We start from the raw sequence: 25,925 nt of genomic DNA on the forward strand, positions 1-25,925 counted from the left end.
AGACTGAATACAGCATCCCAGATGGCCTTTTTAACCCCGGACAAACAAAAGAATCTTTCCCTTTACTTCCATCAACTATCTCATCAGTCCGGGCTGACTGCAAGGACAGTCCTTCAAGCCTTAGGGTTCATGGCATCTTGTATTCTGGTGCTTCCCAATGCCAAACTGCATATGAGGAAGCTGCAATAGTATCTCAAAAATGTATGGACACAGCACTGCCAGGATCTGGACACTGTCATTCAAATAATACCTTGCATTCAAAAGGAATTTTTGTGGTGGGCTCAGGAATGTCACCTAAACAAGGGACTCTCTGTGACCCAGCCAGAGGAGAGTCAGATTTTAACGACAGATGCCTCAGACAAAGCTTGGGGAGCTCATCTAAATGGAAAGTGGATACAAGACAAGTGGCCTGCCAGACTACAACATCTACATATCAACCTGAAGGAGATGTTAGCAGTCCAGTTTGCATTAATAGCTTTCAAGGATTTACTTCTTCCAGGGCAGGTGTTGATTCTAACAGACAACACAACTGTCATGTGGTACATCAACAAGCAAGGGGGAACACATTCTTATCCTCTATGCAGGCAAGCAATGATTTTGTGGGAGACTGCTCTCAGTTTACAGCTCAATCTTCAGGCAAGGTTTCTGCCGGGAGCACAGAACTCCTTAGCAGATGTGTTGAGCAGACGAATTATGGATCCCCACGAGTGGAAATTGGATCCTCATGTTTTTCAGAAATTGAGAGTGTCATGGGGAACTCCAGACATAGATCTGTTCGCTTCTCCACTAAACCATCAGCTGCCAAAGTTTTGCACGAAAAGGTTTCATCCCACAGCTTGGAAAGTGGATGCTCTTTCTTTCAATTGGAGCAGTCTTCATGTGTATGCCTTTCCACCTCTGCCTCTCCTCCCAAAGGTACTTCTAAAGGTCAGACAGGACAAGCCAAGGATGATTTTAATAGCTCCAGATTGGCCTCGACAGCACTGGTACCCATTACTGAGAAGTCTGGTGCGGAAGCCTCCATGGCCTTTGCCTTCGATTCCACACCTGTTGTCCCAGGAGGACAGTCATTTGCTCAATGTCAAACTTCACTCTCTTCACCTAACAGCCTGGCATATTCTGTTTTGAACCATAGAGGGTCTCAACTTCCACAACAAGTTTTGAATGTGATTTTGGAAGCTAGAAGGCCTAGTACAAGGAAAGTGTACGCAGATAAATGGAAGAGATTTTTATTTTGGAGTGCAGCAAAGGATTTTGATGATGTCCTTCATGGATGCATCTGCAGTCATAACAAGTGGGTTGTCCTGTCGTCAGGCAGCCCTTCAGTCGGCCGGATTCCAAAGTCCGGGGCCGGCTTCGGCTGATGTCGCACTCCACCGAACGTCATCTCTGTTGGTCTTCGGGTATAAAGGCACCAGCCGACGCCATTTTCCTCAGTCTTTCTTGCGGCGTGGCGCCCGAAGCAGAAGCTGTTCGCAAGTGCCGGTCGGTCGGATCCAGAGATTACTTCTACCGAATACTACTTCGAAGACTTCTAAAGCTAAGTACCCCGTTGGGGACTCTTTCTTGCCTCAGCCGATGTCAGAAAAAGTTAACAATTGTTTAAACTGTGGGAAACAAATACCTCATAAAGATTACCACTCTTACTGTCTGCCTTGTTTAGGCCCAGCCCACGACGTAGCAGCCTGTTCGGCCTGTGCTTCTTTCAACCGACGAACGCTTAGGCGCCGGGTCGGAGTTTGCAGAACAGTTTTTCGGTTCTGATTTTGCATACATTATGCCGTCGGATCCTCCGACTACCCAATCTACCAAAAACGCCAAAGATAAAGACCGACACTTTCGCGGTCCGTGGTTTCGGCGAAACCATGGTCAAACAAACCAGCGAAGTGTCTCGGTTTCGCCGAAACCGAAAACTGAACAAAGTACAGCTGAGCCTATTCCTACAACTGAGGCCCCTGCTACAACTCTTGAATCGACCTCAGAAATTTTACCCACTACGGTGGTTGACTTATCAGACACCATCCCTTGGATGTCTCTACCCCAGCACGTGGTGCTGCTAGGCCTCAGCAGCCATGTCCATTAAGGCCTTCGCCAGGGCTAAAGCAGCCAAGACTACTAAAACAGTGCCTGTTAAACCCCCCACATCCAGACCCTCTTCTAGTTCTCAAATGCTTACTTTGGCAGAAGATTTAATTTCTTTAATTAGAGGATCTCAATCTCACCCAGACAGGGCCTCTCAGCCCCAGAGAAGAGACCTAGGGCAGAGCCCCCCGAGCCAGTGTCCTCCGATGATTCTGCTGATGAATCAGACATAACTGACCAGCCAGAGGCTCCCTTCTCCAATTTTGAAGATTCTGATGCTGAAGAATCCATTCCAGCTGCTTCCCCACCAGAAGAATTCTCCTTTGGGGAAACCTTGCATGCCAGGCGAGAACAGTTCCAATGGCAGCAACAGGATTTTTCAGACTCAGAAAAGACTTGGGACCTTTCTGCACCTCCCACAGCACAGGCCCTTAGCTATACCTCCTGTTCTCTCTGTGGTGGATGATGCTTTCATTGATGTTTGCTCCGCTCCAGATTCTTTACCCCCAGCCCCTGCCAAACCAGACAGATTTTACAGGGTGCCAGATACTCATCACCACCTTTAGAAGGCTCCACTTGCAGACCCAGAAACTATATCCCAGGGTCCCAAGGCAGTAGCCGCGACCATAGCTAAAAACCCTATCCCTTCTGAAAGGGAAGCAAGGTCATTAGACAGATGGGGTAAAAAGGTCTACACTTCAGCTACTCTCTCAGCTAGAGCTTTAAACTGCCAGTTTCACATGATACAATACCAAGAGTTTATGCTTGATCAGTTAACTAAAAAACTAACCACTGATGAATCTCTTGATAAGAAATATGTATTAGAGATGGTAAATAACATACAACAGGTTAGCAACCATTCCTTAAAATGTGGCTATGATGCACTGGAGGCTTCATTTAGATCAGCCATGACAGGCACAGTGATAAGAAGGCATGCATGGCTAAAGGAACAAGCTTTACCGGATCATGTTAAAGCTAAGTTACTAGATGCTCCTATGGACAAGACAAGTTTGTTTGGTACACCTGCCCAGCAGGTTATGAAGAAAATGGAAGAAAAGGCAAAATCTGTTCAAACTGTTAAAAGATTTCTTGCAGGTTCAACCCCCAAGGTTTAGCAGGAACTGGCCTGCCAAAAATTGGTCCTTTCCTGACTCCACAAAATTTCAAAGGGCAGGAATAGGCGTTCCCGAGGCAGAAACCAAACCAGAGGAGGTGCCTACAGAGGAAGACAGTGGCCCCCCAAAGGTTTTTAAAAAAAAACAGAGGGGGCCACAAAAGGACCAAAAAAAAGCCAAAAAAATTGGCCCATCTGTCCTGAGCTAGGCGAGAGATATTTCCGGCTCGAAGGACCAATCTGTCATAGGAAAAATAAACTTTAAAAATTATCAATACACTGTAGGTTCAGGTTAAGGCACTTTAATCTTGCAGCAAGGAGACAAAAACCTGCTAATACAGAGTTTGTCTAACTAGAATCAGGAAGTATAGACATTTTTATACATTTTCTAATAAGACATTGCCTACCAAGCTGAAGTAACAGATCACAAGTTTTAACATCATCATTACATAGCAGCTGTTTACCCATGATTTTCTGCTTGCACTATCAATTTTATGAAAAACTTCCTAAGAAAAGCAATGTGGCCTTGGTGACCACCGGTTAGATGCATCTTCCCACTATGTTATGTTACCATTCAAGGTACTATAGCTAATTCGAGCACAAAGCAAGTACAGATTCTTCAAGAAGTCTTTTGTTTCATGTATCTCTTCTTCTCCGCAGCTGTGCATGATGTTCTTCATCTCACATTGCTGCAGTCCTTACACTTGGGTAGTCCGCTGTCCTCGGTCGGCCCGAATATCAAAGTATAAGGCTGACGTCGGTCAAGGCGCATTTGACTGACATCAGGACGTCAGGGTACAAATGCGCATGACCGATGTCATATCCTCAGTCTTTTGCCGCATGGTCCGATGCAGAAGCAGTATTGCAAGTGCCGGTTGGCGTTCTGAAATTTTTCTGGAGTTTCAGACAGAGTCAAAGTTGGCTAAGTACCCGTTGGGAATATTTTAGTTTTTCTTGCCTCAGTGGTTTACGGATGTCAGAAAAAGTGAATAATTGTATTTCTTGTGGGAAACAGATACATAGAGACTATCATACTTTGTGTATTCCTTGTTTAGGGCCTGAGCACGGCGTTGTTGGATGTCGCTCTTGTGCTAGATTCAATAAGCGCACTATAAAGAGGAGATTAGATTGTGCCAGGTTAGTCTTCGAGAAGCGGTGTAATTATAAAATGCCATCGGATGCTCCGGCCCAGCTTCTTCAAGAAGCGCAAGGACAAAGCAGGTAAGCCTAGGCTAGAAGAACCATCCGTACTGCCGGTTCTTTAGAGGTGTCGGTGGAGCCAGTGGTTCCACGGAGGTTTCTTTGGGATCCCAGGAGAGACCTTGTTGTTGCAGGATGTGGCCTCTCAGGAGGCAGGTCAGGGTGATGGGGCTTCTCAGGTTACTATACTCCCTCCCTGCCTAGGGTGGTTAGGCCCTCTCCATCTGTTTCCAAGGCTTCTCCCAGAGGCAGGCCAGGTTTAGCTTCAGTTGGTGTCACCCCTAGTTCTTCTGGAACTGTGCCCAAGAAGCATATGCTTAAAATGGCAGAAGATTTGATTACTTTGATTAGGGTTCTTTGCCCCTCCTGATAAGAGACCTAGGGTGGAGCCTGAGCTAGGAGTTTTGAGCAGGCTTGGATGTTTCAGAGTCTTCGGCTGAAGACTTGCAGGAGTACTCTCCTTATTCTGATTCTGATGTGGATGATTCTACTCCTTCTGCTTCTCCTCCTGAGGATTTTTCTTTTCAGAAACTCTTCATTCCATGAGGGAGCATTTTAAGTGGGAAGGTCAGGACTTCTCTGATTCCAGGAAAAGGCTTAGGGAATTTTTGTTTTTACCCCAGCATAGGCCGTTGGCTATACCTCCTGTTTTGGATGTAGTGGAAGATGTTTTTACAGAGGCTTCTCTTAATCCTGATTCTTTGCCTCCTGCTCCTGTTAAACCGGATAGGTATTACAGGGTGCCTGAAGCTCATAAGTATCTTTTTAAGAGTCCTAGGGCTGACCCAGAAACTGTTAGCCAGGGGCCTAAAGGTGTTAAGGCTTCTGTTGTCAAGAATCCGGTTCCTGCAGATAAAGAGGCCAGGGCCTTGGATAGATGGGGAAAGAAAGTTTATACTTCTTCCACTCTAGCTATGAGGGCTTTGAATTGCCAGTTTCACATGTTGAAATACCAAAACTATCTCCTTTCACAATTGAAGTCTAAGGTTGATGCTCTGGCGGAAGGTATTGATTGTAAAGAGTTACAAGATTTAGTACATGTTTCTGAACAGGTGGGTAAGCATTCTTTGCAATGTGGTTTTGATGCTGTACAGGCCTCGTCTAGGGTGGCTGCCACTGGGTCAGTCCTTCGCAGGCACGCCTGGCTGAGGGATCAAATTTATCTGACCATGTTAAAACAAGGATTTTAGATGCTCCTTTACAATCTGATGTGTTGTTTGGTTCTCCTGTTGAGGCAGTTTTAAAGAAAATGGAAGACGAGGCTAAGTCTATGCAGACTGTTAAAGATTTTTTGCAGGTTCAGCCTCCAAAGTTTAGTAGAAATTGGCCTACTAAAGGGTGGACGATCCTTCTTATGATTCCCAGTCTAGGGGTAGATCTAGACGTGGTAGGGGCAGAGCTCAGGGCTCTTTCAGGCCTAGAACAGGGAGTTCTCCTGCGCAGTCTTCAGGTGAGGGCAGGGTCAGTCCTTTCGTAAACAGACCCAATGACCTACCTTTTCGGCTGCCAGAGCCTTCTGCCTGGCAGCACCTTTGGGAGGAAGGTTGGCACTTTTCAAAGAAAATTGGAGTTTAATTACCCAAGACAGATGGGTATTGGATATCATACACCACGGTTACAGGTTTTATTTCATACCTTGCCTCCTTTCAGAGGCATGCCAGACGTTCCTCCTCAACAAAGAATAGAGGCTCACAAGCAAATTTCTCTGTTACTCCAACTAGGGGCCATACAGCCGGTCCCTATGCCAGAAGTGGGCCTAGGATTTTATTCTCGCCTGTTCCTAGTACCAAAGAAGGGGAACACGTGGAGACCAATTTTGGATTTATCTATCCTCAACACTTATCTGGACATTCCCAAGTTCAAAATGTTGACGTTACAACAGCTTTTACCTCTGCTGGGCAAAGATCATTGGATGGTAACTTTGGATCTCAAGGAGGCTTACCTTCATGTTCCTATCAGACTAAGTTGCAGGAAGTATCTGCGTTTCGAGCTGGGACTTCTCGCTATCAGTTCTCTGCATTGCCCTTTGGCTTATCTACTGCCCAGAGTGTCCACGAGAGTTCTGGGTCCAGTGATAGCTTTCTTCATGTTAAAGGAGTACAGATGTATCCTTATTTGGACAATTGCCTGATTCTGGCTCAAGGAAGGAAGAGCTTCTTCATCATTTGAAATATGTGATAGCAGTGCTAAGATGCCTGGGGTATTCTGTGAACGAAATAAAGTCCAGTCTAGTACCCTCTCAGGACATGTGCTTTCTGGGTGTAAGACTGAATACAGCATCCCAGATGGCCTTTTAACCCCGGACAAACAAAAGAATCTTTCCCTTTACTTCCATCAACTATCTCATCAGTCCGGCTGACTGCAAGGACAGTCCTTCAAGCCTTAGGGTTCATGGCATCTTGTATTCTGGTGCTTCCCAATGCCAAACTGCATATGAGGAAGCTGCAATAGTATCTCAAAATGTATGGACACAGCACTGCCAGGATCTGGACACTGTCATTCAAATAATACCTTGCATTCAAAAGGAATTTTTGTGGTGGGCTCAGGAATGTCACCTAAACAAGGGACTCTCTGTGACCCAGCCAGAGGAGAGTCAGATTTTAACGACAGATGCCTCAGTCAAAGCTTGGGGAGCTCATCTAAATGGAAAGTGGATACAAGACAAGTGGCCTGCCAGACTACAACATCTACATATCAACCTGAAGGAGATGTTAGCAGTCCAGTTTGCATTAATAGCTTTCAAGGATTTACTTCTTCCAGGGCAGGTGTTGATTCTAACAGACAACACAACTGTCATGTGGTACATCAACAAGCAAGGGGGAACACATTCTTATTCTCTACGCAGGCAAGCAATGATTTTGTGGGAGACTGCTCTCAGTTTACAGCTCAATCTTCAGGCAAGGTTTCTGCCGGGAGCACAGAACTCCTTAGCAGATGTGTTGAGCAGGCAATTATGGATCCCCACGTGGAAATTGGATCCTCATGTTTTTCAGAAATTGACAGTGTCATGGGGAACTCCAGACATAGATCTGTTCGCTTCTCCACTAAACCATCAGCTGCCAAAGTTTTGCACGAAAAGGTTTCATCCCACAGCTTGGAAAGTGGATGCTCTTTCTTTCAATTGGAGCAATCTTCATGTGTATGCCTTTCCACCTCTGCCTCTCCTCCCAAAGGTACTTCTAAAGGTCAGACAGGACAAGCCAAGGATGATTTTAGTAGCTCCAGATTGGCCTCGACAGCACTGGTACCCATTACTGAGAAGTCTGGTACGGAAGCCTCCATGGCCTTTGCCTTCGATTCCACACCTGTTGTCCCAGGAGGACAGTCATTTGCTCAATGTCAAACTTCACTCTCTTCACCTAACAGCCTGGCATATTCTGTTTTGAACCATAGAGGGTCTCAACTTCCACAACAAGTTTTGAATGTGATTTTGGAAGCTAGAAGGCCTAGTACAAGGAAAGTGTACGCAGATAAATGGAAGAGATTTTATTTTGGAGTGCAGCAAAGGATTTTGATGTTTCTGAGCCTAATTTAAGTGTGGCTCTTCAATATCTCACTGAGTTACTGGACAAAGGTTTGTCCTTCTCTTCTATTAAGGTTCATGCTGCAGCAATTTCAGCTCACTATGACTGTGACCCACCATTGTTTTCTCATCCTTTGTTCAAGCAGTTTCTTAGAGGGCAAAGAATATAAGACCCCCATGAGAGCTCCTACTCCTGCTTGAGATCTCAATTTTGTGTTGGAGAAACTCACTCTACAACCTTGAGCCTGCAGCTACTACTGAGTTGAAATATTTATCATGGAAGACTGCCTTTTTGTTGGCCATTACTTCTGCAAGAAGGGTTTCTGAATTACAGGCCCTTATGGCGGTTGAACCTTTCTTAATTTTCCATAAGGATAGGTATCTTTACTAATCCTTCCTTTATGCCTAAAGTGGTTTCTAGTGTGGCTTTAAACCAAACTATTCATTTGCCTACTTTTTATGCAAATCTCCAAAATAAAGGGGAAAAGATTTTGCACACTTTAGATGTACACAGGCAGTTGCGATATTATTTGGACAGAACTAAAGGGTTCAGGCAGTCACAGCAGTTATTTGTTTCTTTTGCTTTGAGTTCTCAGGGCAAGCCTGTGTCAAAACAAACGATTTCTAAGTGGATTGGGTTTTGCATTGCTTTCTGTTGTTCCCATCATGGCAAGGAGATTCCTGCTGGGATTAGGCCTCATTCCACTAGGGCTACTGCCACTTCGACAGCTTTTTGAGGGGTGGCAACCAAGGATATTTTGGAGGCAGCTACTTGGAGTTCAGTGCATACTTTCTCTAGGCATTATCACCTACCACTTTACTCTAAATCCAGGGCTGGTTTTGCCACTGCTGTTTTGCAGGGCATTTTGGCAGCTCCTGCTTCCTTATAGTTTGGCCATCCTCCCTTACCTCTGCTTTGGGATTCTACCCAAGTGTAAGGACTGCAGCAATGTGAGATGAAGAACATAGTACAGTTTTGTACCTACCATAAATGTAGATGTTCAAGATCCACATTGCTGCAGTCCAATTCTTTACCCTCCTTCCCCTCTGTAGTTAGAGGTGGTTGTGTGGGTTGGGTTGTAAATATTGTGTATATTGTATATATATTGTACATATAATTAGTGCAAGGGTGGTTGGTTGTTTGCTGTCTTTTGGTTTTGACCTTTATTTTTAGGGTCTTCTGACATCTGGGGCAAGAAAAGACTGAGGATATGACGTCAGTCATGCGCATTTGTACCCTGACGTCCTGATGTCAGTCAAATGCGCCTTGACCGACGTCAGCCTTATACTTTGATATTCGGGCCGACCGAGGACAGCGGACTACCCAAGTGTAAGGACTGCAGCAATGTGGATCTTCGAACATCTACATTTATGGTAGGTACAAAACTGTACTTTTCCATAACACGAACAGAGCTGATTGTTCATATTCAGTCATAAGAAAGAAAACAATATTGTTCTATTCATACACTATTCCTACATTTTCCTGACCTTTCAGATAATCACCTGCTTCTCAGTACATTTCCAAAAGGCATAAACATGAATTTTGCTGTGCTAGCAAATACTAGGTCAGGGTGCATCTTGCAGTTTCAGAAAGCATACTGTGGTTTGAAAAATCATCTTATAATTTCATACGGAATTAAGCTTGTACATAAAATAGAATGAAAATGTGTTAACCCTTTTAGCTTCTAATAAGCATTAGACATATACAAATGAATATTTTTAACATGTACACTTACCATAAATGTAGATGTTGAAGTGTATTCACTGTTGCAGTCCAGGTTACCCACCCAACATAAACTGCCAGCAGGATTACCCAAATGTAATGACTGCAACAGTGAATACACTGTAACATCTACATTTATGGTAAGTGTAAACAACTGTACTTTCTCTGCACTGCCATTTGGATCATCTACTGCGCCCAGGGTGTTCACAAAGTGCCTAGCTCCAGTCATTGCATTCTGCAGGCAAAGAAATATTCAAATATACCCATACCTGGACGATTGTCTGATTCGGGCAGAAAGCCAGGACATACTATTAAATCATCTGGCATTTGTAAAGAAACTCCTAACCTCACTGAGGTACACCATAAATGAAAAGAAATCCAACAAATTGCATTCCTGGGGGCAAGCTTGAATACAACTTCCCAGATGGCCTACCTCATGCCAGAGAAACAAGTTTGACAGCCTACTTCAAACTACTGACCACAAAGACCCAGCTGTCTGGAAAGAAAATACTGCAAGCCCTGGGGTTCATGGCCTCTTGCATTCTACTAATTCCATATGCAAGACTGCATATGAGGAAACTACAGTGGTATCTAAAAAGCCTACGGTGTCAACATTCTTAGGACCTGGAATCAATGATTCCTATCATTCCTTGTATTTGGTGGGCAGAAGCCTGCCACCACAACAAGGGACTGCCATTCACTCTGCTCCCTGCTACCCTAACAAAAGACGCATCAGACTATGCATGGGGGGCTCAGTTGGCAGGGCAGTGCATTCAGGGCAAATGGAACCAGAGTCAAATGCACCTGCATATCAATCAAAAAGAAATGTTAGCTGTACAGAATTCTCTGACCGCCTTCAAGGACCACATTCTTCCAGGACAATTATTGGTAAAGACTGTGACAACACCACTGTTATGTGGTACATAAGCAAGCATGGGGGAACCCACTCATACCCTGTCTGCAGACTAGCCATGGCTCTGTGGAACAAAGCTTTGAGCTACCAAGTGCACCTACCAGCTCAATTCCTGCCAGGCAAGCTAAATTCACTGTCAGACGACCTAAGTAGAAATGTCATGGACCCACACGAGTGGAATCTGGAACCAAAGATATTCAACATTTTGAGAAACAAATGGGGGAGCCCAGAAATAGACTTGTTTGCCTCCCCTCAGAACTACCAGTTGGACAAATTCTGCACAAGGACTCCCCACAGACAAGCTTGGAAAGTGGATGCCCTATCCTTCACCTGGGAAAGCTTCTCAGTTTATGCTTTTCCCCGTCTGCCTCCCCACTCAAAGTTCTACTAAAGCTCAAACAGGACAAACAAAGGACAATACTCATTGCAGCAGACTGGCCATGCCAACACTGGTACCCCCTCTTGCGCCAACACTGGTACCCCCTCTTGCGCAGTATGTCACTGCTGAACCAATGGCACCTGCCTCAGACCACTTTCCTGCTGTCCCATCAGGAGGGCCAGATTCTTCACCCCCCAGCTTCAAACCCTGAACCTGGCAGCCTGGCTAATTACCTGAATTCTTCAATACCACCCCTCAGCAAACAAGTGCTATTACAGGAACCCCACTTGGCATTCCTGAGAACACTGGAGAATATGAAGGTCTGTCCAAACACTATGTTATTGGGTGACTTCAACTACCCAAACATTGACTGGGAAAACTACTCAAGCCCAAACACCCTCTCCCAATGGTTCCTTGAATTTATAAACTCGAACGCAATGGAACAACTGGTCACCACTCCCACAAGAGGGAACAACATATTGTACCTGGTCATCACAAACATGGGGACTCTGTTCCACACCAGAGGTAAACCCATCATTGATAAGATCAGACCATAAACAAATTTCCCTGGACATCCATATCCCGTCCCCACCCCCAGCCAAGGAAATCACTGTAAAGAATTTCTCAAAAGCCAACTTTGCACTTTTCAAGACTGAGGTGGAATCCTTCAAAGCCCCTGGGCCAGAGGATAATACAGCCCAATCCGCAGAATCCTTTACAAATGCATTCTATGAGCACCTGCAGGAATGCATGGATCGTGCTATCCCAAATAAAACCAAGACTCACTCCTCCAAAAACAGGAGACCGGTCTGGTGGACCCCGGCCATAAATAAACTATACAACAGAAGGAGGAAGCTACTGCACGACAAAGCAAAATCCCAAAAAGGGAAGGCATCTCTGATTAGTATTAGCAAGAAACTTCGATCCCTCATAAAATCATCAAAGGCCAGTTTCGAAAGAAAAATTGCCCTAAACACTAAAGATGATCACAAGGCCGCCTTTAGTTATGTCAGGAACATGGGCGTAAACTCCCAGATATGCTCTGAATTGTTGCGTAACGGTACAAAATATACTGAACCTACAGACATAGCCAACATCCTGGCAGAGACAGATTCTGCGCATACTTCTTCCTCCCCTTCCCCCCAAAGGAGCAAATGCCTATCCCAACTGAATGTAACCTCCCTGACATCACAGATGCACAGGTGAAAGCTGCCCTCTCCAAAGCAAAAAACACAGCATCTATGGGACCGGATGGTGTCCCAGGCTGTGTCTTACACGAGCTCCAAGAAGAACTGAACCCTCACATTGTCACTGTTCAAACTTAGCCTTACTACAGGATATGTACCCAAAGAATGGCGTACAGCTACAGTGGTCCCACTCCACAAAGGTGGTGCCACAACAGACCCCGGGAACTATCGCCCCATAAGCTTGACTAGTCTAGTCTGTAAAGCTATGGCGTGTATTATCATGGAACTCGTAAACAGACATTGGGAGCCTCCAGACACTGGACCCTACCCAATTCGGCTTTAAGGGCAGATCTTGCCTCTTAAACCTAGTTGATTTCTTTGAAACAGTTACCAAAGCCATAGATGAGGGCAAGGTAGTCCACACAGCCTACCTGGACCTCGCAAAAGCCTTCGACACAATACCCCCCACTCTGGCATCATAAGTAAGCTTACCAGCTTAAATATCAACCCCTATATCACAAGATGGGTTGTGAACTGGCTCAGAGATGCAACCCACATGGTCAGAATCGCAGGTGCCATGTCCGAATCCAAACCAGTTACAAATGGCGTCCCACAGGGCTCCGTTCTGGGACCTCTCTTGTTCGGTATATACTTCTCTGAGGTTCAGGCTAACACGGGGGGATTATGGCTGACAAAGTTTGCAGATGACTGTAAACTGGGGGCCATAATCGAAACTCCAGCTGACACAAGCATCCTCCAAAAGGGTCGCAGAGAGACGGATGCTTGGTGCCAGAGCCATGGCCTCAAGCTAAATGCTAAGAAGTGCATAGTCATCCCCTTTGGGAAAAACAAGGTGCCCAAAAATTACCACATAGGTGGTAATCCATTTAAGTACGGAAGAAGTAATTGGAGATATGGGGACCAACGTAGATGGTAATCTCTCCTTTGATAATCACATTGCCAAAGTGGTTAGAAAGACTTTCTATATAGCCCACCTTATCACGAAAGGGTTCGCATCTAGATCAAGAGAGGTCATTGTGCCCCTCTGCTTGTCACTCATCAGTCCCATAATTGAATACAATGCCCCTTTTGGGATGTACCTTACCCGACACCTGCAGTAACTGGAGAGACCCCAAAAGTACCTCGCCAAGAAGATCATTGGCTACAAACAGATGTCCTATGCAGCTCGACTAAAGAAACTCCAGCTCTACTCAGTTGCTTACCGCCTAATCAGAGGCGATCTATGCCTGACGTACAAAGCCATGTCAAACCCAGAATTAATGGACAATGCTCCACCTCAAAAAATCCAAGTCCCTTAGAGCTACACACTCCAGGGACCTAAACCTCCGCACAAAAATAAATAGGACATGCTGGAGGGACAGATTCATTTCCCAGAGGCTCCCCTCACTCTGGAATAGAATCCCAATTCATGTTGGACATAGCCCCTCGCTGACCCTCTTCAAGCGAAATCTGGACACGTGGATGGGAAATCGCAAATTCACCCCTGGGATCTCTTGTGTGTCCCTGCTAGACAGAGGCACAATAAACTAATCTTAAAAGGGTACCTTCTGTGACCTACTTTACAGAGGCGCACAGTAGGCTAATCTAATAGGGAGGTGGAAGCCAAATACACTTTGGCTAGGCAAATACCCTAGGGCAGATAGCCTAGTATCTACCTATGAACCTATGTCATCTTGGAGGCAAGGAGGCCTAGTACTAGAAAATCCTATGCTGAAAAGTGGAAAAGATTCTGTTCCTGGAGCCAGACTCGGGGGATGGGCACAACAGTGCCCAGTTTACCGCATATTCTTCAATACTTAACAGAGATGCTTCTCAAGGGCCTTTCCTTCTCTTCTATAAAAATTCATGCCTCAGCCATTTCAGCACCTTGTAATACTGAGCCACCCCTCTTCTCTCACCCCCTGCTGAAACAATTCCTCAGCGGGGCCAAAACATTAAGACCACCCAGGAGAGCCCCTTCTCCAGCCTGGGGACCTTAACCTTGTGTTGGAAAAGCTCACTGTACCTCGTTTTCAGCCAGGTGCAACTGCAGAGTAGAAATTCCTTTCTTGGAAAACAGCCTTCCTTCTAGCCATCACTTCAGCAAGAAGAGTGTCTGAATTTACAGGCCCTCATGGCAGTGGAGCCCTTCATCATCTTTCATGCGGACAGGGTGTTCCCTCAGGACCCGTCCTTTCTTTATGCCCAAGGCAGTTTCCTGTGTGGCCCATAATCAGTCCATTCATTTGCAGCCTTCTCTAATCCACAGAACAAAGGAGAATGAGTACTGCACTCCTTGGACGTGCACAGACAACTTAGATTTTATTTGGACAGGACTAAGCCTCTCAGGAAATCAGAACAGCTAATAGTTGCTTTTGCTGCAGGGGCAGAGCGGAAGGCCATTTCAAAGCAAACGATTTCTAAGTGGGTAGGTCATTGCATTCATTACTGTTATAAGCACCATGGAAAACCTACCCCACCAGGGATAAAATCCCATTCCACCAGGGCTGCATCTACTTCTACAGCCTTTCTCAGAGGTGTTCCTACAAGGGGCATCCTAGAAGCTGCTACCTGGAGTTCTGTACATGCCTTCACTAAGCATTACCACATGCCATTTTTTTTCTTAATCCAGAGCTGGTTTTGCCACTGCAGTCTTGCAGGGCCTAATAGCTGGTCTTAATGCTCTGATTGCCTCCCTCCCTTCCTTAGCTTTGGGGATATACCCAAATGTAATGCTGCAGTAGTGAAACATAAAGAACATAGTACAGTTGTGTACACTTACCATAAATGTAGATGTTTGAGTGTATTCACTGTTGCATTCCTGGTTACCCTCCCTCCAGCCCCCTGACTTCTATTGACTGTACTTCTCAGCAGCATGCTTTATACCCCTGACTACCTCACGTCATGGAAGATGAGACAGCAACCGACGCAGGACCCAAGACTTTGATAATCAGGCCGACTGAGGGCTAACTGCTAGTAGATAACCCAAATGTAATGACTGCAACAGTGAATACCCTCGAACATCTACATTTATGGTAAGTGTACACAACTGTACTTTCCTCCTGCAGCTATTAATTTCTGAGGCAAGTGCATCCATATGTCACCTTTATGCCCTATGTCGTGAACAGGGAGCACACATGTAACATACGACATCCTTGAAAATGTAAGGCTTTGGTATACTCGACAGACGTTGGGCTACCCTTGGTAAGGGGATCCCTTTAGTGAAGAATACTGCAACAGTGAAGAGAAGGACATCTACTGCATACCTCTCAACTGTACAGATTTTTGCAGAATGTCCAAATTTTTCCCTCATGTTTTTGGTCCGTTTTTCATAAAATTGTTTTTTTTTTTCTGGTAAATTAGTAGCAAATTATTAAAGATTGAAGTTAGAAAACAATGACAGACATACAAATTTCAGACTTCATACCCATCAGAAAATTCATGCTAATGCAAAACCTGTTCTGTCAACTTTCTAAGTTTGCCGGAGCAATATTTAAAACTTGTCCCTATTTTTGGGCCTTTGTCCCATTTTTATGTATGGCTTTGTCCAGGTTTCCTGCTCTAAGAGGTTGATGGGCATAATCTACTGTTGTAGTAAGATTTTACACAATTGTACTTTTTAATGTTTGTGTGTGTTATTGTATTGGAGTTTTTGTATGAGAAGTATGTCTCAGTGGCTTGTGCAGTGGTACTATTGGAGAGAGAGGTTTTCGTATGGTAGTGGTAAAGGGTTCAGATTGCAACTTTTTTGTCTGCTGGCCCTAATCTTCAGCTAAACATTACATTTATGAAAAAAAAAAAAACCCCTGATATTACAGCTGTTCAGTCCACATTTGTCTTTTGTTACTCTAAGGGCATCACAAAAAGGGGGGGTCTTTTGCAGTAGATAAAGTTTCAGCTGTGTGTTTTGCTTGGTGAGTCAAGTTTGTACTTTTTGGTGTTGACTGAGCGAGTGTTAATGCTTTTGCATTTAAATATTCACTCATTCTCACATGCATGTACTTGTATGCATATCTGTATATTTATGGTAATGAGAAGATTTTAATGTTTTAAAAAAAGTTACCACTTTAGATTTAGAATTTTTAGTTTATAAATTTTACTGCTCGTTTTTTGTTACTTTAATACTTGCATGTATTTACTTTTTGTAGGAAGGACAAAGACAGGGATCGAGAACGTGATGATCGCCCTAAAGATCGTGAAAGGGACAGGGAGAAAGAATTACGGATCCCAGGAAATCCTCCAGTATTATCAAGTGTACTGCCACCTTTAAAACAGGCAGTAATACAGCAGACAATTAATCCTTTCACCAATCTCCCTCACACACCACGGTACTATGAAATTTTAAAAAAAAGACTACAACTTCCTGTGTGGGAGTATAAGGAACGTTTTACAGATATCCTTACCAGGCATCAGTCATTTGTACTTGTAGGAGAAACTGGCTCTGGCAAAACAACCCAGGTGAGTATTTCTTGGTAAGCATATTTTCTTTCTTCTGCAGCCAGGGAAGTTGTGTTTACTGTGTACTGCATATTCTGTGCATAAAGTGCATTTCCATTTGATGGAAAGAAACGGTTTTACTCTTGGGGTAGGGAAAAAAAAGCTACCAAGAAGTTCTCATTTTTGATTATTGTAGATAAGTTGATTGAGCTATAGATGTGTTAAGTGGGAGCAATGTTTGCAAGGTGTTACAGCTTGGCAAGTTTAAACTTCAAGCTACTAAAGATGTATCCCATAATCTAACGTGGTTTTTAGTTCTCCATATCTTTTACCCCAGTTCACTTTTGGTCAGGGAGAACAGTCCCAGGCTGTGTTTTGTGAGCTTTTATTTGTCCAGAATTGAGTGTAAAGTTTTTGAGATCAAATATATAGAATCTAATGTGTGTGTGTTACAGGTACTGTTTTTTTTTGTTCTGTGGCTTACACCTGCTTCCCTTTCTAGTGTGCTAAACGTTGAGGTGGTAGAGAAACCTCTTCCTTTTAAAGAGCTTCTATTTGAATTTTAAGGTTCCTCCCTTGTTCCTTTCTCCCAATTGGGGCTATGGTCCTCTGGTTACTTCCACAATGGACAAATTGTTTTGCCGGTGTTTTACTGGAAGAAAACTCCTTTCCATGTGTCATATATCATGTGCACACCTTTTTGGCCAAGAGTTCTCCAGATCAACAAGTACATGTTAAATTTAATTTACTTGAAAAGAGTCATCTAACAAGGATTCTTTAAAACCAACTAGTTCATCTCCCCCTTTTATTTTTTATCCTCCATTATACAGAGCTCCTTTGCTTTGGGTTCCCATCTCTCATCTTAAAAATGTAACTCTCAAACATCACAAACCAGAATCCTGTAGCCCAGGTGACTAGTTGTTTTGAGCGTAGAGGTACAGAATCCGCTAAAGAACATAGTATTTGTCTTTCAGATGAGATGTTAAACTGTGGCCCCCAACTGCCTGAGTTGGTGACAGCTCAGGTGGATTTAAAACTTAACATGGCACTTATCAAAAAGAGTAGAGGAAGATGTTCATGTTTCACTGTTGCAGTCATCCCATTTGGGTTGTCTGCTTGCAGTAGCCCTCAGTCGGCCTGATTTATCAATGTCTTGGGTCCTGCGTCGGTTGCCGTCTCATCTTTTGTGACGTCAGGTCGTCAGGGGTATAAAACATGCAACCGACGCTATTACATCAGTCTTTCTTGCTCTGCCTGAAGCAGAAGCAGTTTGCAAGTGCCGGTCGGCCGACTCCTGAAATTTTCGTTTTAGAACCGAAGTCTTCAACTAAAGCTAAGTACCCCCGTTGGGGAAACTTTTTCTTGCTCTAAACCGATGTCAGTAAAAGTCAATAATTGTATTTCTTGTGGAAAGCAAATACCTCAAAGATTTTCATTCGTACTGTTGTATTCCTTGCCTATGCCCTGACCACGGCAAGTGCCGGTCGGCCGACTCCTGAAATTTTCGTTTTAGAACCGAAGTCTTCAACTAAAGCTAAGTACCCCTGTTGGGGAAACTTTTTCTTGCTCTAAACCGATGTCAGTAAAAGTCAATAATTGTATTTCTTGTGGAAAGCAAATACCTCAAAGATTTTCATTCATACTGTTGTATTCCTTGCCTATGCCCTGACCACGACGTACCTCGTTGTCTGTTTTGTGCCATATTTAAACCACAAACTATTCGTCGTCTGTATATTTTCGCTTCTAAATATTTTGGTGCTCTGTTCAATTATCCAGATATGTCTTCGGTAAGCCACCTCTGACTACCAACATTCCGGTAAAACGCAAAGATAAACAGACAGGCTGCCTAGGTCCAAAGCTGCCAACGATGCTTCTCCTGCGCTAGTCGCCAGTTCGCCGGTACTCAGTGAGGTGCTTTCGCAGCCCCTGATACCCACTACTTCAGATTCGCAGGCCTCTACTAAGACCCATTCGGAGTCAGGTATGCCGCGAGATGCTTCAACTATGGAACCTGCAGATGTCTCTACCTTGGATGGATCCGGAGCCGCTGTGCAGGCACCGGCTTCTGAGGGTGTATTCAGGCCTACTGACTTGCATGTTAAACCGACATAGTCGTAGTCTTCAAGACCTAAAATTCGAACCATGCCTAGGAAAGACACCCAGACCGCATGGTCAGGTCTCTGTGCCTAAAAAAACAAATAAGAATGGCTGAAGACCTTTTTATTTTAATCATGGGAAGCCACCCCCCCAAGAGATCTAGGACTGAATTTGCTTATGATACTTCTGACCGGGATTCTGTAATTTCTGTCTCCTCTGATGACCAGGATCTACCCTTATCTCTACCTATGAGGATTCTGATGCAGAGGACTCTATTCCCTCTGCTTCTCCCCCAGAGGATTTTTCTTTTGGCAAAACCTTGCATACTGTTATGGAGCATTTTCACTGGGAAAGCCACGATTGCTCTGATTCTAAAAAAAGGCTTTGAGATTGCTTACTCCTGCCCCAATACAGGCCTTTAGCTATCCCTCCTGTGCTGGAGATTGTTGACTATGCCTTTTCGGAATTTAGCTTGGCCCCTGACTCTTTACCTCCTACTCCTAGAAAACCTGATAGGTATTATAGGGTTCCTGATTCTCACAAGTTCCTTTTTAAAAATCGTACGGCAGATCCTGAGACCATTTCACAGGGACCCAGGGGCATTAAGGCTACTACTGCCAAAAATGTTATCCCCTCTGGAGATTTCAGGGCCCTGGATAGATGGGGGTAAGAAGGTATACACTTCTGCAGCCTTGGCCATCAGGGCCTTAAATTGCCAGTTTCATATGTTAAAGTATCAGCAGCATATTACTGGATTGCTTAAACAGAAAATTATGTTGATTGCTGATTGTGCTGAAAATAAGGATTTGCAGGATTTAATGCATCCTGCAGAACAAGTTTGAAAATGCACTTTGCAATGTGGTTTTGATTCACTAGAGGCATCTTGCAGGGCTGCTGTCACTGGGTCTGTACTTAGAAGGCATGCTTGGCTTAAGGAGCAGTCTTTGCCAGATCATGTTAAAACTAAATTGCTGGATGCTCCCTTAAATCAGGACCACCTGTTTGGCAACAAAGCAGAAGTTGTTCTTAAAAAGATGGAGGAAAAAGCTAAATCAATGCAAACTGTTAAAGATTTCTTACAAGTGCAGATTTTAGTATGCATTGGCCCTCAAATAATTGGTCCTTTCCTGCCTGTTCCAGGCTTTCTCAGTCCAAACTCAGAACCAGCAGAACACACAGGCTTCAGTCACAGTGTATGCACAGGGCTAAGCAGTGGGAGGGGTCCCACTTCCAAATCAGGGAGTAGTAAGCCCCCCCCCCATGGTAAGCTGTCTCAATGGCTTAACTTTAAAACTTCCGAGCACTTCTCAACTGACTGCTCATTTAGGGGGAAAGATTGCTCTGCAAGCAAAAAACTGGGAACTCATTACCCAGGACAAATGGGTTTTAAACATAGTTTCCTAAGTTTACAGATTTCACTTCCACACGTTAACCCCAAACGGTTGGCCAGATCTACCCCCAAATCATTTGGCAGAGGCTCAAAAGCAAGTACTCTCTCTCGTAAGCATAAGGACTATTCAAACTGTACCAGAAGAGGAAAAGGGACAAGGTTTCTACTCTAGACTTTTCCTGGTACCCAGAAGACAACTCATGGCGTCCTATCCTGGACCTTTCTATCCTAAATACCTTTTTGGTGATCCCAAAATTCAAGATGCTAACTCTTCACCAGTTGCTTCCTATGCTAGGCAAGGATGCCTGGTTGGTAACACTGTATTTAAAGGAAGCCTACCTGCACATCCCATTCAGGGAATCTTGCAGAGGATACCTACGCTTCAAAGCAGGCTACATGCACCATCTGATGTCCTTCAAGGATGCATCTGCAGTCCTTACAAATGGGTTGTCCTGGCCTCAGGCAGCCCTTCGGCCGTATTCCAAAGTCTGGGTCTGGCCTCTGCTAATGTCGCACTTCACCCGACGTCATAGCTGCAGTTCAGCGAGTATAAAGGCATCAGCCGACGCCATTTTCCTCTGTCTTTCTTGCCGCGTGGCGCCCGAAGCAGAAGCGGTTCGCAAGTGCCGGTCGGTCAGAACCAGAGATTACTACTACCGAAGACTTCTAAAAAGCTAAGTACCCCGTTGGGGACTCTTTCTTGCCTCAGCCTATGTCAGAAAAAGTGAATAACTGTTTAACTTGTGGGAAACAAATACCTCATAAAGATTTCCACTCTTACTGCCTACCTTGTTTAGGCCCAGACCACGACGTAGCAGCTTGTCTAGCCTGTGCTTCCTTCAACCGACGGACTCTTAGACGTCGGTCGGAGTTTGCAGAGGAGTTTTTCGCCCGCTTTTGCCTATATCATGCCGTCTGAGACTCCGACCTCACATTTAGCTAAAAAACGTAAGGAAAAGGACCGACACTCACGGTCCGGTTTCGCCGAAACTGCGGTTAAACCAGCGAGTGTCTCTGTTTCGGCTGAAACAGAGTCCGCTGTTCTTCCTTCACCCGAAAGCATGCCTCCTACTACCGAGGCCTCATCCAGCATGGCTGAATCTGCTACGGAAATTCCTGCTCTTACAGTTCCACAGGATTTATCAGATACTATACCCTTAGATATATCTACTCCTGCACGTGGAGCTGCTAGGCCCCCTGCTTCCATGTCAATTAAGGCTTTTGCCAGGGCTAAAGCAGCTAAATCTTCAAAGGCCGTGCCTGCTAAATCCCCCTCTCACAGGCCTAGCTCCAGTACTCAAATGCTTAGTCTAGCAGAGGATCTCATTTCTTTAATCAGGGGAGCCCAATCCCACCCTGACAGGACCTCTCACCTTCCTCCAGAGAAGAGGCCTAGAGCAGAGCCCCCTGAGCCAGTTTCTTCAGATTACTTCTCTGATGATTCCGAAAATACTGATCCTCCAGAAGGCCCTTATTCTCCATATGAGGACTCTGATGCAGAGGATTCCATACCCTCTGCCTCTCCTCCTGAGGAATTTTCTTTTGGGGAAACCTTGCATGCTATGAGGGAACAATTTCAATGGCAGGGCCAGGATTTTTCAGACTCTAGAAAAAGGCTTAGGACCTTTTTACATTTACCACAACATAGGCCTTTAGCTATTCCTCCTGTACTTACAGTTGTGGATGATGCTTTTAATGATGCTTGTACTGCCCCTGACTCACTTCCTCCGGCCCCTGCTAAGCCCGACAGATACTACAGGGTTCCGGACACACATTATCATTTGTATAAGGCTCCTATTGCAGATCCTGAGACTATTTCACAGGGCCCAAAAGCTGTAGCAGCTGCATCTTCCAAGAACCCCCTCCCCTCTGAAAGAGAATCAAGGGCATTAGAGAGATGGGGTAAAAAAGTTTATACTTCTGCTACTCTATCGGCTAGGGCCTTAAACTGTCAATTCCACATGATTCAGTATCAGGAATTTCTGTTAGATCAACTAACTAAAAAACTGTCCTCCACTGAGCCTTTAGACCGTAAGTCCCTTCAGGATTTGGTGCATAACACTCAGCAGGTCAGTAATCATTCCTTAAAATGCGGCTATGATGCACTGGAGGCCTCCTTTAGATCAGGTATGACTGGTACAGTGATCAGAAGGCATGCATGGTTAAAAGAGCAATCCTTACCAGACCATGTAAAGTCCAAGCTTCTGGATGCTCCCATGGAAAAACACTGTTTGTTTGGTTCCCCTGCACAGCAAGTGTTAAAGAAGGTGGAAGAAAAAGCTAAATCTGTCCAGACAGTCAAGGATTTCTTACAGGTCCAGCCTCCGAGGTTTAGTAGGAACTGGCCTTCCAAGAATTGGTCCTTTCCAGACACCACCAGAACACACAGAAACAGACGCCCAAGAGGCAGAGGTCAACCCAGAGGTGCCTACAGGGGGCGTCAGTGGCAGCCTAACAGCCAGAGAAGTACGGCCACAGATCCAGCCACTACCACTTCCACAGGACAATCACAGTGACTTGGCTCTGAAACCGCCTACCAGGGAACAACTGGAAGCACCCTTAGCCGGAAAGCTAGCCTTATTTTCAGTAAATTGGCATTACATTACAGGAGACAAATGGATTTTACAGACAATAGACAAAGGCTACAGGTTTCACTTCCATACTCTTCCAAGGAAGAGAGGAATGCCAAACCTACCTCCAAACCAAAGAATAAACGCTCTACAGCAAATAGATCATTTACTAAGGATGAGAGCTATAGAAAAGGTACCGGCTTTGGAACAAGGACAAGGATTTTATTCAAGACTTTTCCTGGTTCCAAGAAAGGAAAAACAATGGAGACCTATCCTCGACCTGTCCGCACTAAACACATATCTCATTGTTCCAGAATTCAAGATGCTGACCCTACAGCAACTTCTTCCCATGCTGGGCAAGGAGTCTTGGCTGGTGACTCTGGATCTCAAGGAGGCATACCTGCACGTCCCCATACAACCAAATTGCAGAAGATATCTCAGATTTCTTGCAGGATCAGAGCATTATCAATTCTCAGCATTGCCTTTTGGCTTATCTACTGCGCCCAGAGTATTCACGAAATGCCTGGCATCAGTAATTGCTCATTGCAGGCTTCAGGGAATTCAAATTTATCCATACCTGGACGACTGCCTGTTACAAGCGGACAACAAGTACAAATTAACAAAAGATTTAAAAAAGGTTATTTACCTGCTGCAAGCCTTGGGATACACAGTCAATTTAAGAAAGTCAAGGCTGATACCATCCCAAAGGATAACCTTCTTGGGTGCAGAACTGGACACATCAAACCAGATGGCATTCCTCACAGCAGAAAAACAGAAGCAGCTACCACTCTATTTCATGGCATTAACAGCGCAGGGCCACCTTACAGCAAGAAAAATCCTGCAAGCCCTGGGTTACATGGCATCCTGCATAATATTGATTCCACATGCCAGACTACATATGAGGAAGTTGCAATGGTACCTGAGGAATTTATGGTCTCAGCACAAGCACAGCTTAGAAACCCAAATTCCAATAATTCCATGCCTGAAGCAAGAATTCCTGTGGTGGGCCCAGGCCTGTCAATTAAAGGACTGCCCTTCCACAGGCCTCACCCAAGCCAGACTATCACCACGGATGCCTCGGTCCTCGGTTGGGGGGCCCACATGGTGGACAAGTGCATACAAGGATTATGGACTCGAGACCAGATGAGCCTGCACATAAATCAAAAGGAGATGCTGGCAATAAAACAGGCAATTCAGACATTCAGACCGTTTCTTCAACAGGGTCATTTGCTCATAAGGACGGACAACACCACAGTTATGTGGTACATCAACAAACAGGGAGGCACACATTCATATCCTCTGCCGGATGGCAATGGACCTCTGGAAGGTGGCCCTGAGCCTCAACATTCAGCTCCAGGCCATATTTGTGCCAGGAAAAGAAAATATACTAGCAGACATCTTAAGCAGAACCACCACGGATGCCCACGAATGGATGCTGCATCCAGACATCTTCAAAACCATCACAAAGAAATGGGGACTGCCAGAAATAGACCTGTTCGCATCCCCACACAACCACCAATTGAAAAAATTCTGCACAAGAACATACCACCCACTTGCTTGGAAAGTGGACTCCCTATCCTTCAGTTGGGAAAACCTGACAGCCTATGCATTCCCACCTCTTCCTTTGATGCACAAAGTACTACTGAAGATCAAAGATCACCCGAGGATCATCTTGATAGCTCCAGACTGGCCGAGGCAACATTGGTACCCGCTACTGTGGAGCATGTCTCGGGAACAGGCATGGCCTCTACCCCTGCTACCTCTTCTACTAACACAGAACAACTTCAAAATAAATCCTGCATCCAAACTTGAAAACACTGCAGCTAGCTGCTTGGAACATTTCATAAGACAAAATAACCCATATTTATCTCAAAGGGTTAAAGACATTATCTTGGAGGCTCGCAGACCCTCAACAAGGAAAACTTATTCAGCAAAATGGAAAAGATACCTCATTTGGAGTGCAACAAAAGGAGTGGATGCATCTTTGGCAAACATAGTTAACATCCTGGAATACTTAGCAGAGCTTTTTCACAATGGTCTATCTTACTCCTCCATTAAGATTCATGCATCAGCTATTTCAGCAGAATACAACACGGATCCTCCAGTCTTTTCTCAACCTCTGCTCAGGCAGTTTCTCAGAGGAATTAAAAATGTAAAGCCACCAAGGAAACCACCATTGCCTACATGGGACTTGAACTTTGTATTAGAAAAGTTGACACTTCCCCCTTTTGAACGAGCAGCAACAGCGGAATTACAGTACTTATCTTGGAAAACTGCATTCCTGCTTGCAATCACTTCAGCTAGAAGGGTTTCGGAGTTACAGGCATTAATGGCAGTACAGCCCTTCCTTATTTTCCATCAGGATAGAGTGTCCATGAGAACTAATCCTACTTTTATGCCAAAGGTGGTTTCCAGGGTATCATTAAACCAAGCAATACACCTACCAACATTCTTCCCCAACCCGCAGAGCAGGGGAGAAAGATTACTGCATACCTTGGATGTACACAGGCAATTGCGCTACTACCTGGACAGAACCAAGAACAATAGGAAAACTGACCAGCTTTTGGTAGCAAATGCAACAGGAGTGGAAGGAAAAGCAATTTCAAAACAAACAATTTCAAAATGGATAGGAAATTGCATTAGATTTTGTTACTCTTTTCATGGAAAGACAACTCCGGAAAACATCAGACCTCATTCCACAAGGGCTACAGCCACTACTACAGCTTTCTTACGAGGAGTGGCTACCAAAGACATTTTAGAGGCTGCTACTTGGAGCTCCGTGCATACATTTGCCAAGCATTATAATCTACCTTTGTACTCTAGATCCCGAGCAGGTTTTGCCACTGCTGTTTTGCAAGGGATCTTAACTACACCATAATCTCTTACTACCTCCTTAGTGCCTCCTCCCCCAGTTTGGCTATGGTATTCTACCCATTTGTAAGGACTGCAGATGCATCCTTGAAGGACATAGTACAGTTTTGTACCTACCATAAATGTAGATGTCCGAGAGGTATGCATCTGCAGTCAGGATTACCCACCCTCCTTCCCCTCTGTGGTACTCCTAGGGTATTTGCCCATCTTGTAGCTAGCTGGGGGAATCTATTATGGTGTATTTGTTTGTATATATGTATATACATGTTTATTTCTATTTTTGCTCTCTATTGTTTGGAAACATTTGCATTTATCCAAATTTAGCCTTCCTAGAGGGCACCTGACATCTGGGGCAAGAAACACTGAGGAAAATGGCGTTGGCTGATGCCTTTATACCCGCTGAACTGCAGCTATGACGTCGGGTGAAGTGCGACATCAG

The 25,925-nt window shown here is 44.7% G+C and overlaps 1 protein-coding gene across 1 annotated transcript in view; it reads left to right on the plus strand.

Moving 5' to 3' along the window:
• The window catches only part of DHX15 (DEAH-box helicase 15), a 1,215,680-nt gene that overhangs the window by 132,800 nt on the left and 1,056,955 nt on the right, over positions 1 to 25,925 (plus strand). The window contains exon 2 of the mRNA XM_044062183.1: positions 16,270 to 16,579. Within this exon, the coding sequence (XP_043918118.1) occupies positions 16,270 to 16,579 (310 nt within the window). The remainder of the gene's footprint in view (positions 1 to 16,269; positions 16,580 to 25,925) is intronic.

This window comes from Protopterus annectens, chromosome 2.part1 (assembly GCF_019279795.1).
Source record: "Protopterus annectens isolate FY-2018-M chromosome 2.part1, PAN1.0, whole genome shotgun sequence".
Classification (NCBI taxonomy): domain Eukaryota; kingdom Metazoa; phylum Chordata; order Ceratodontiformes; family Protopteridae; genus Protopterus; species Protopterus annectens.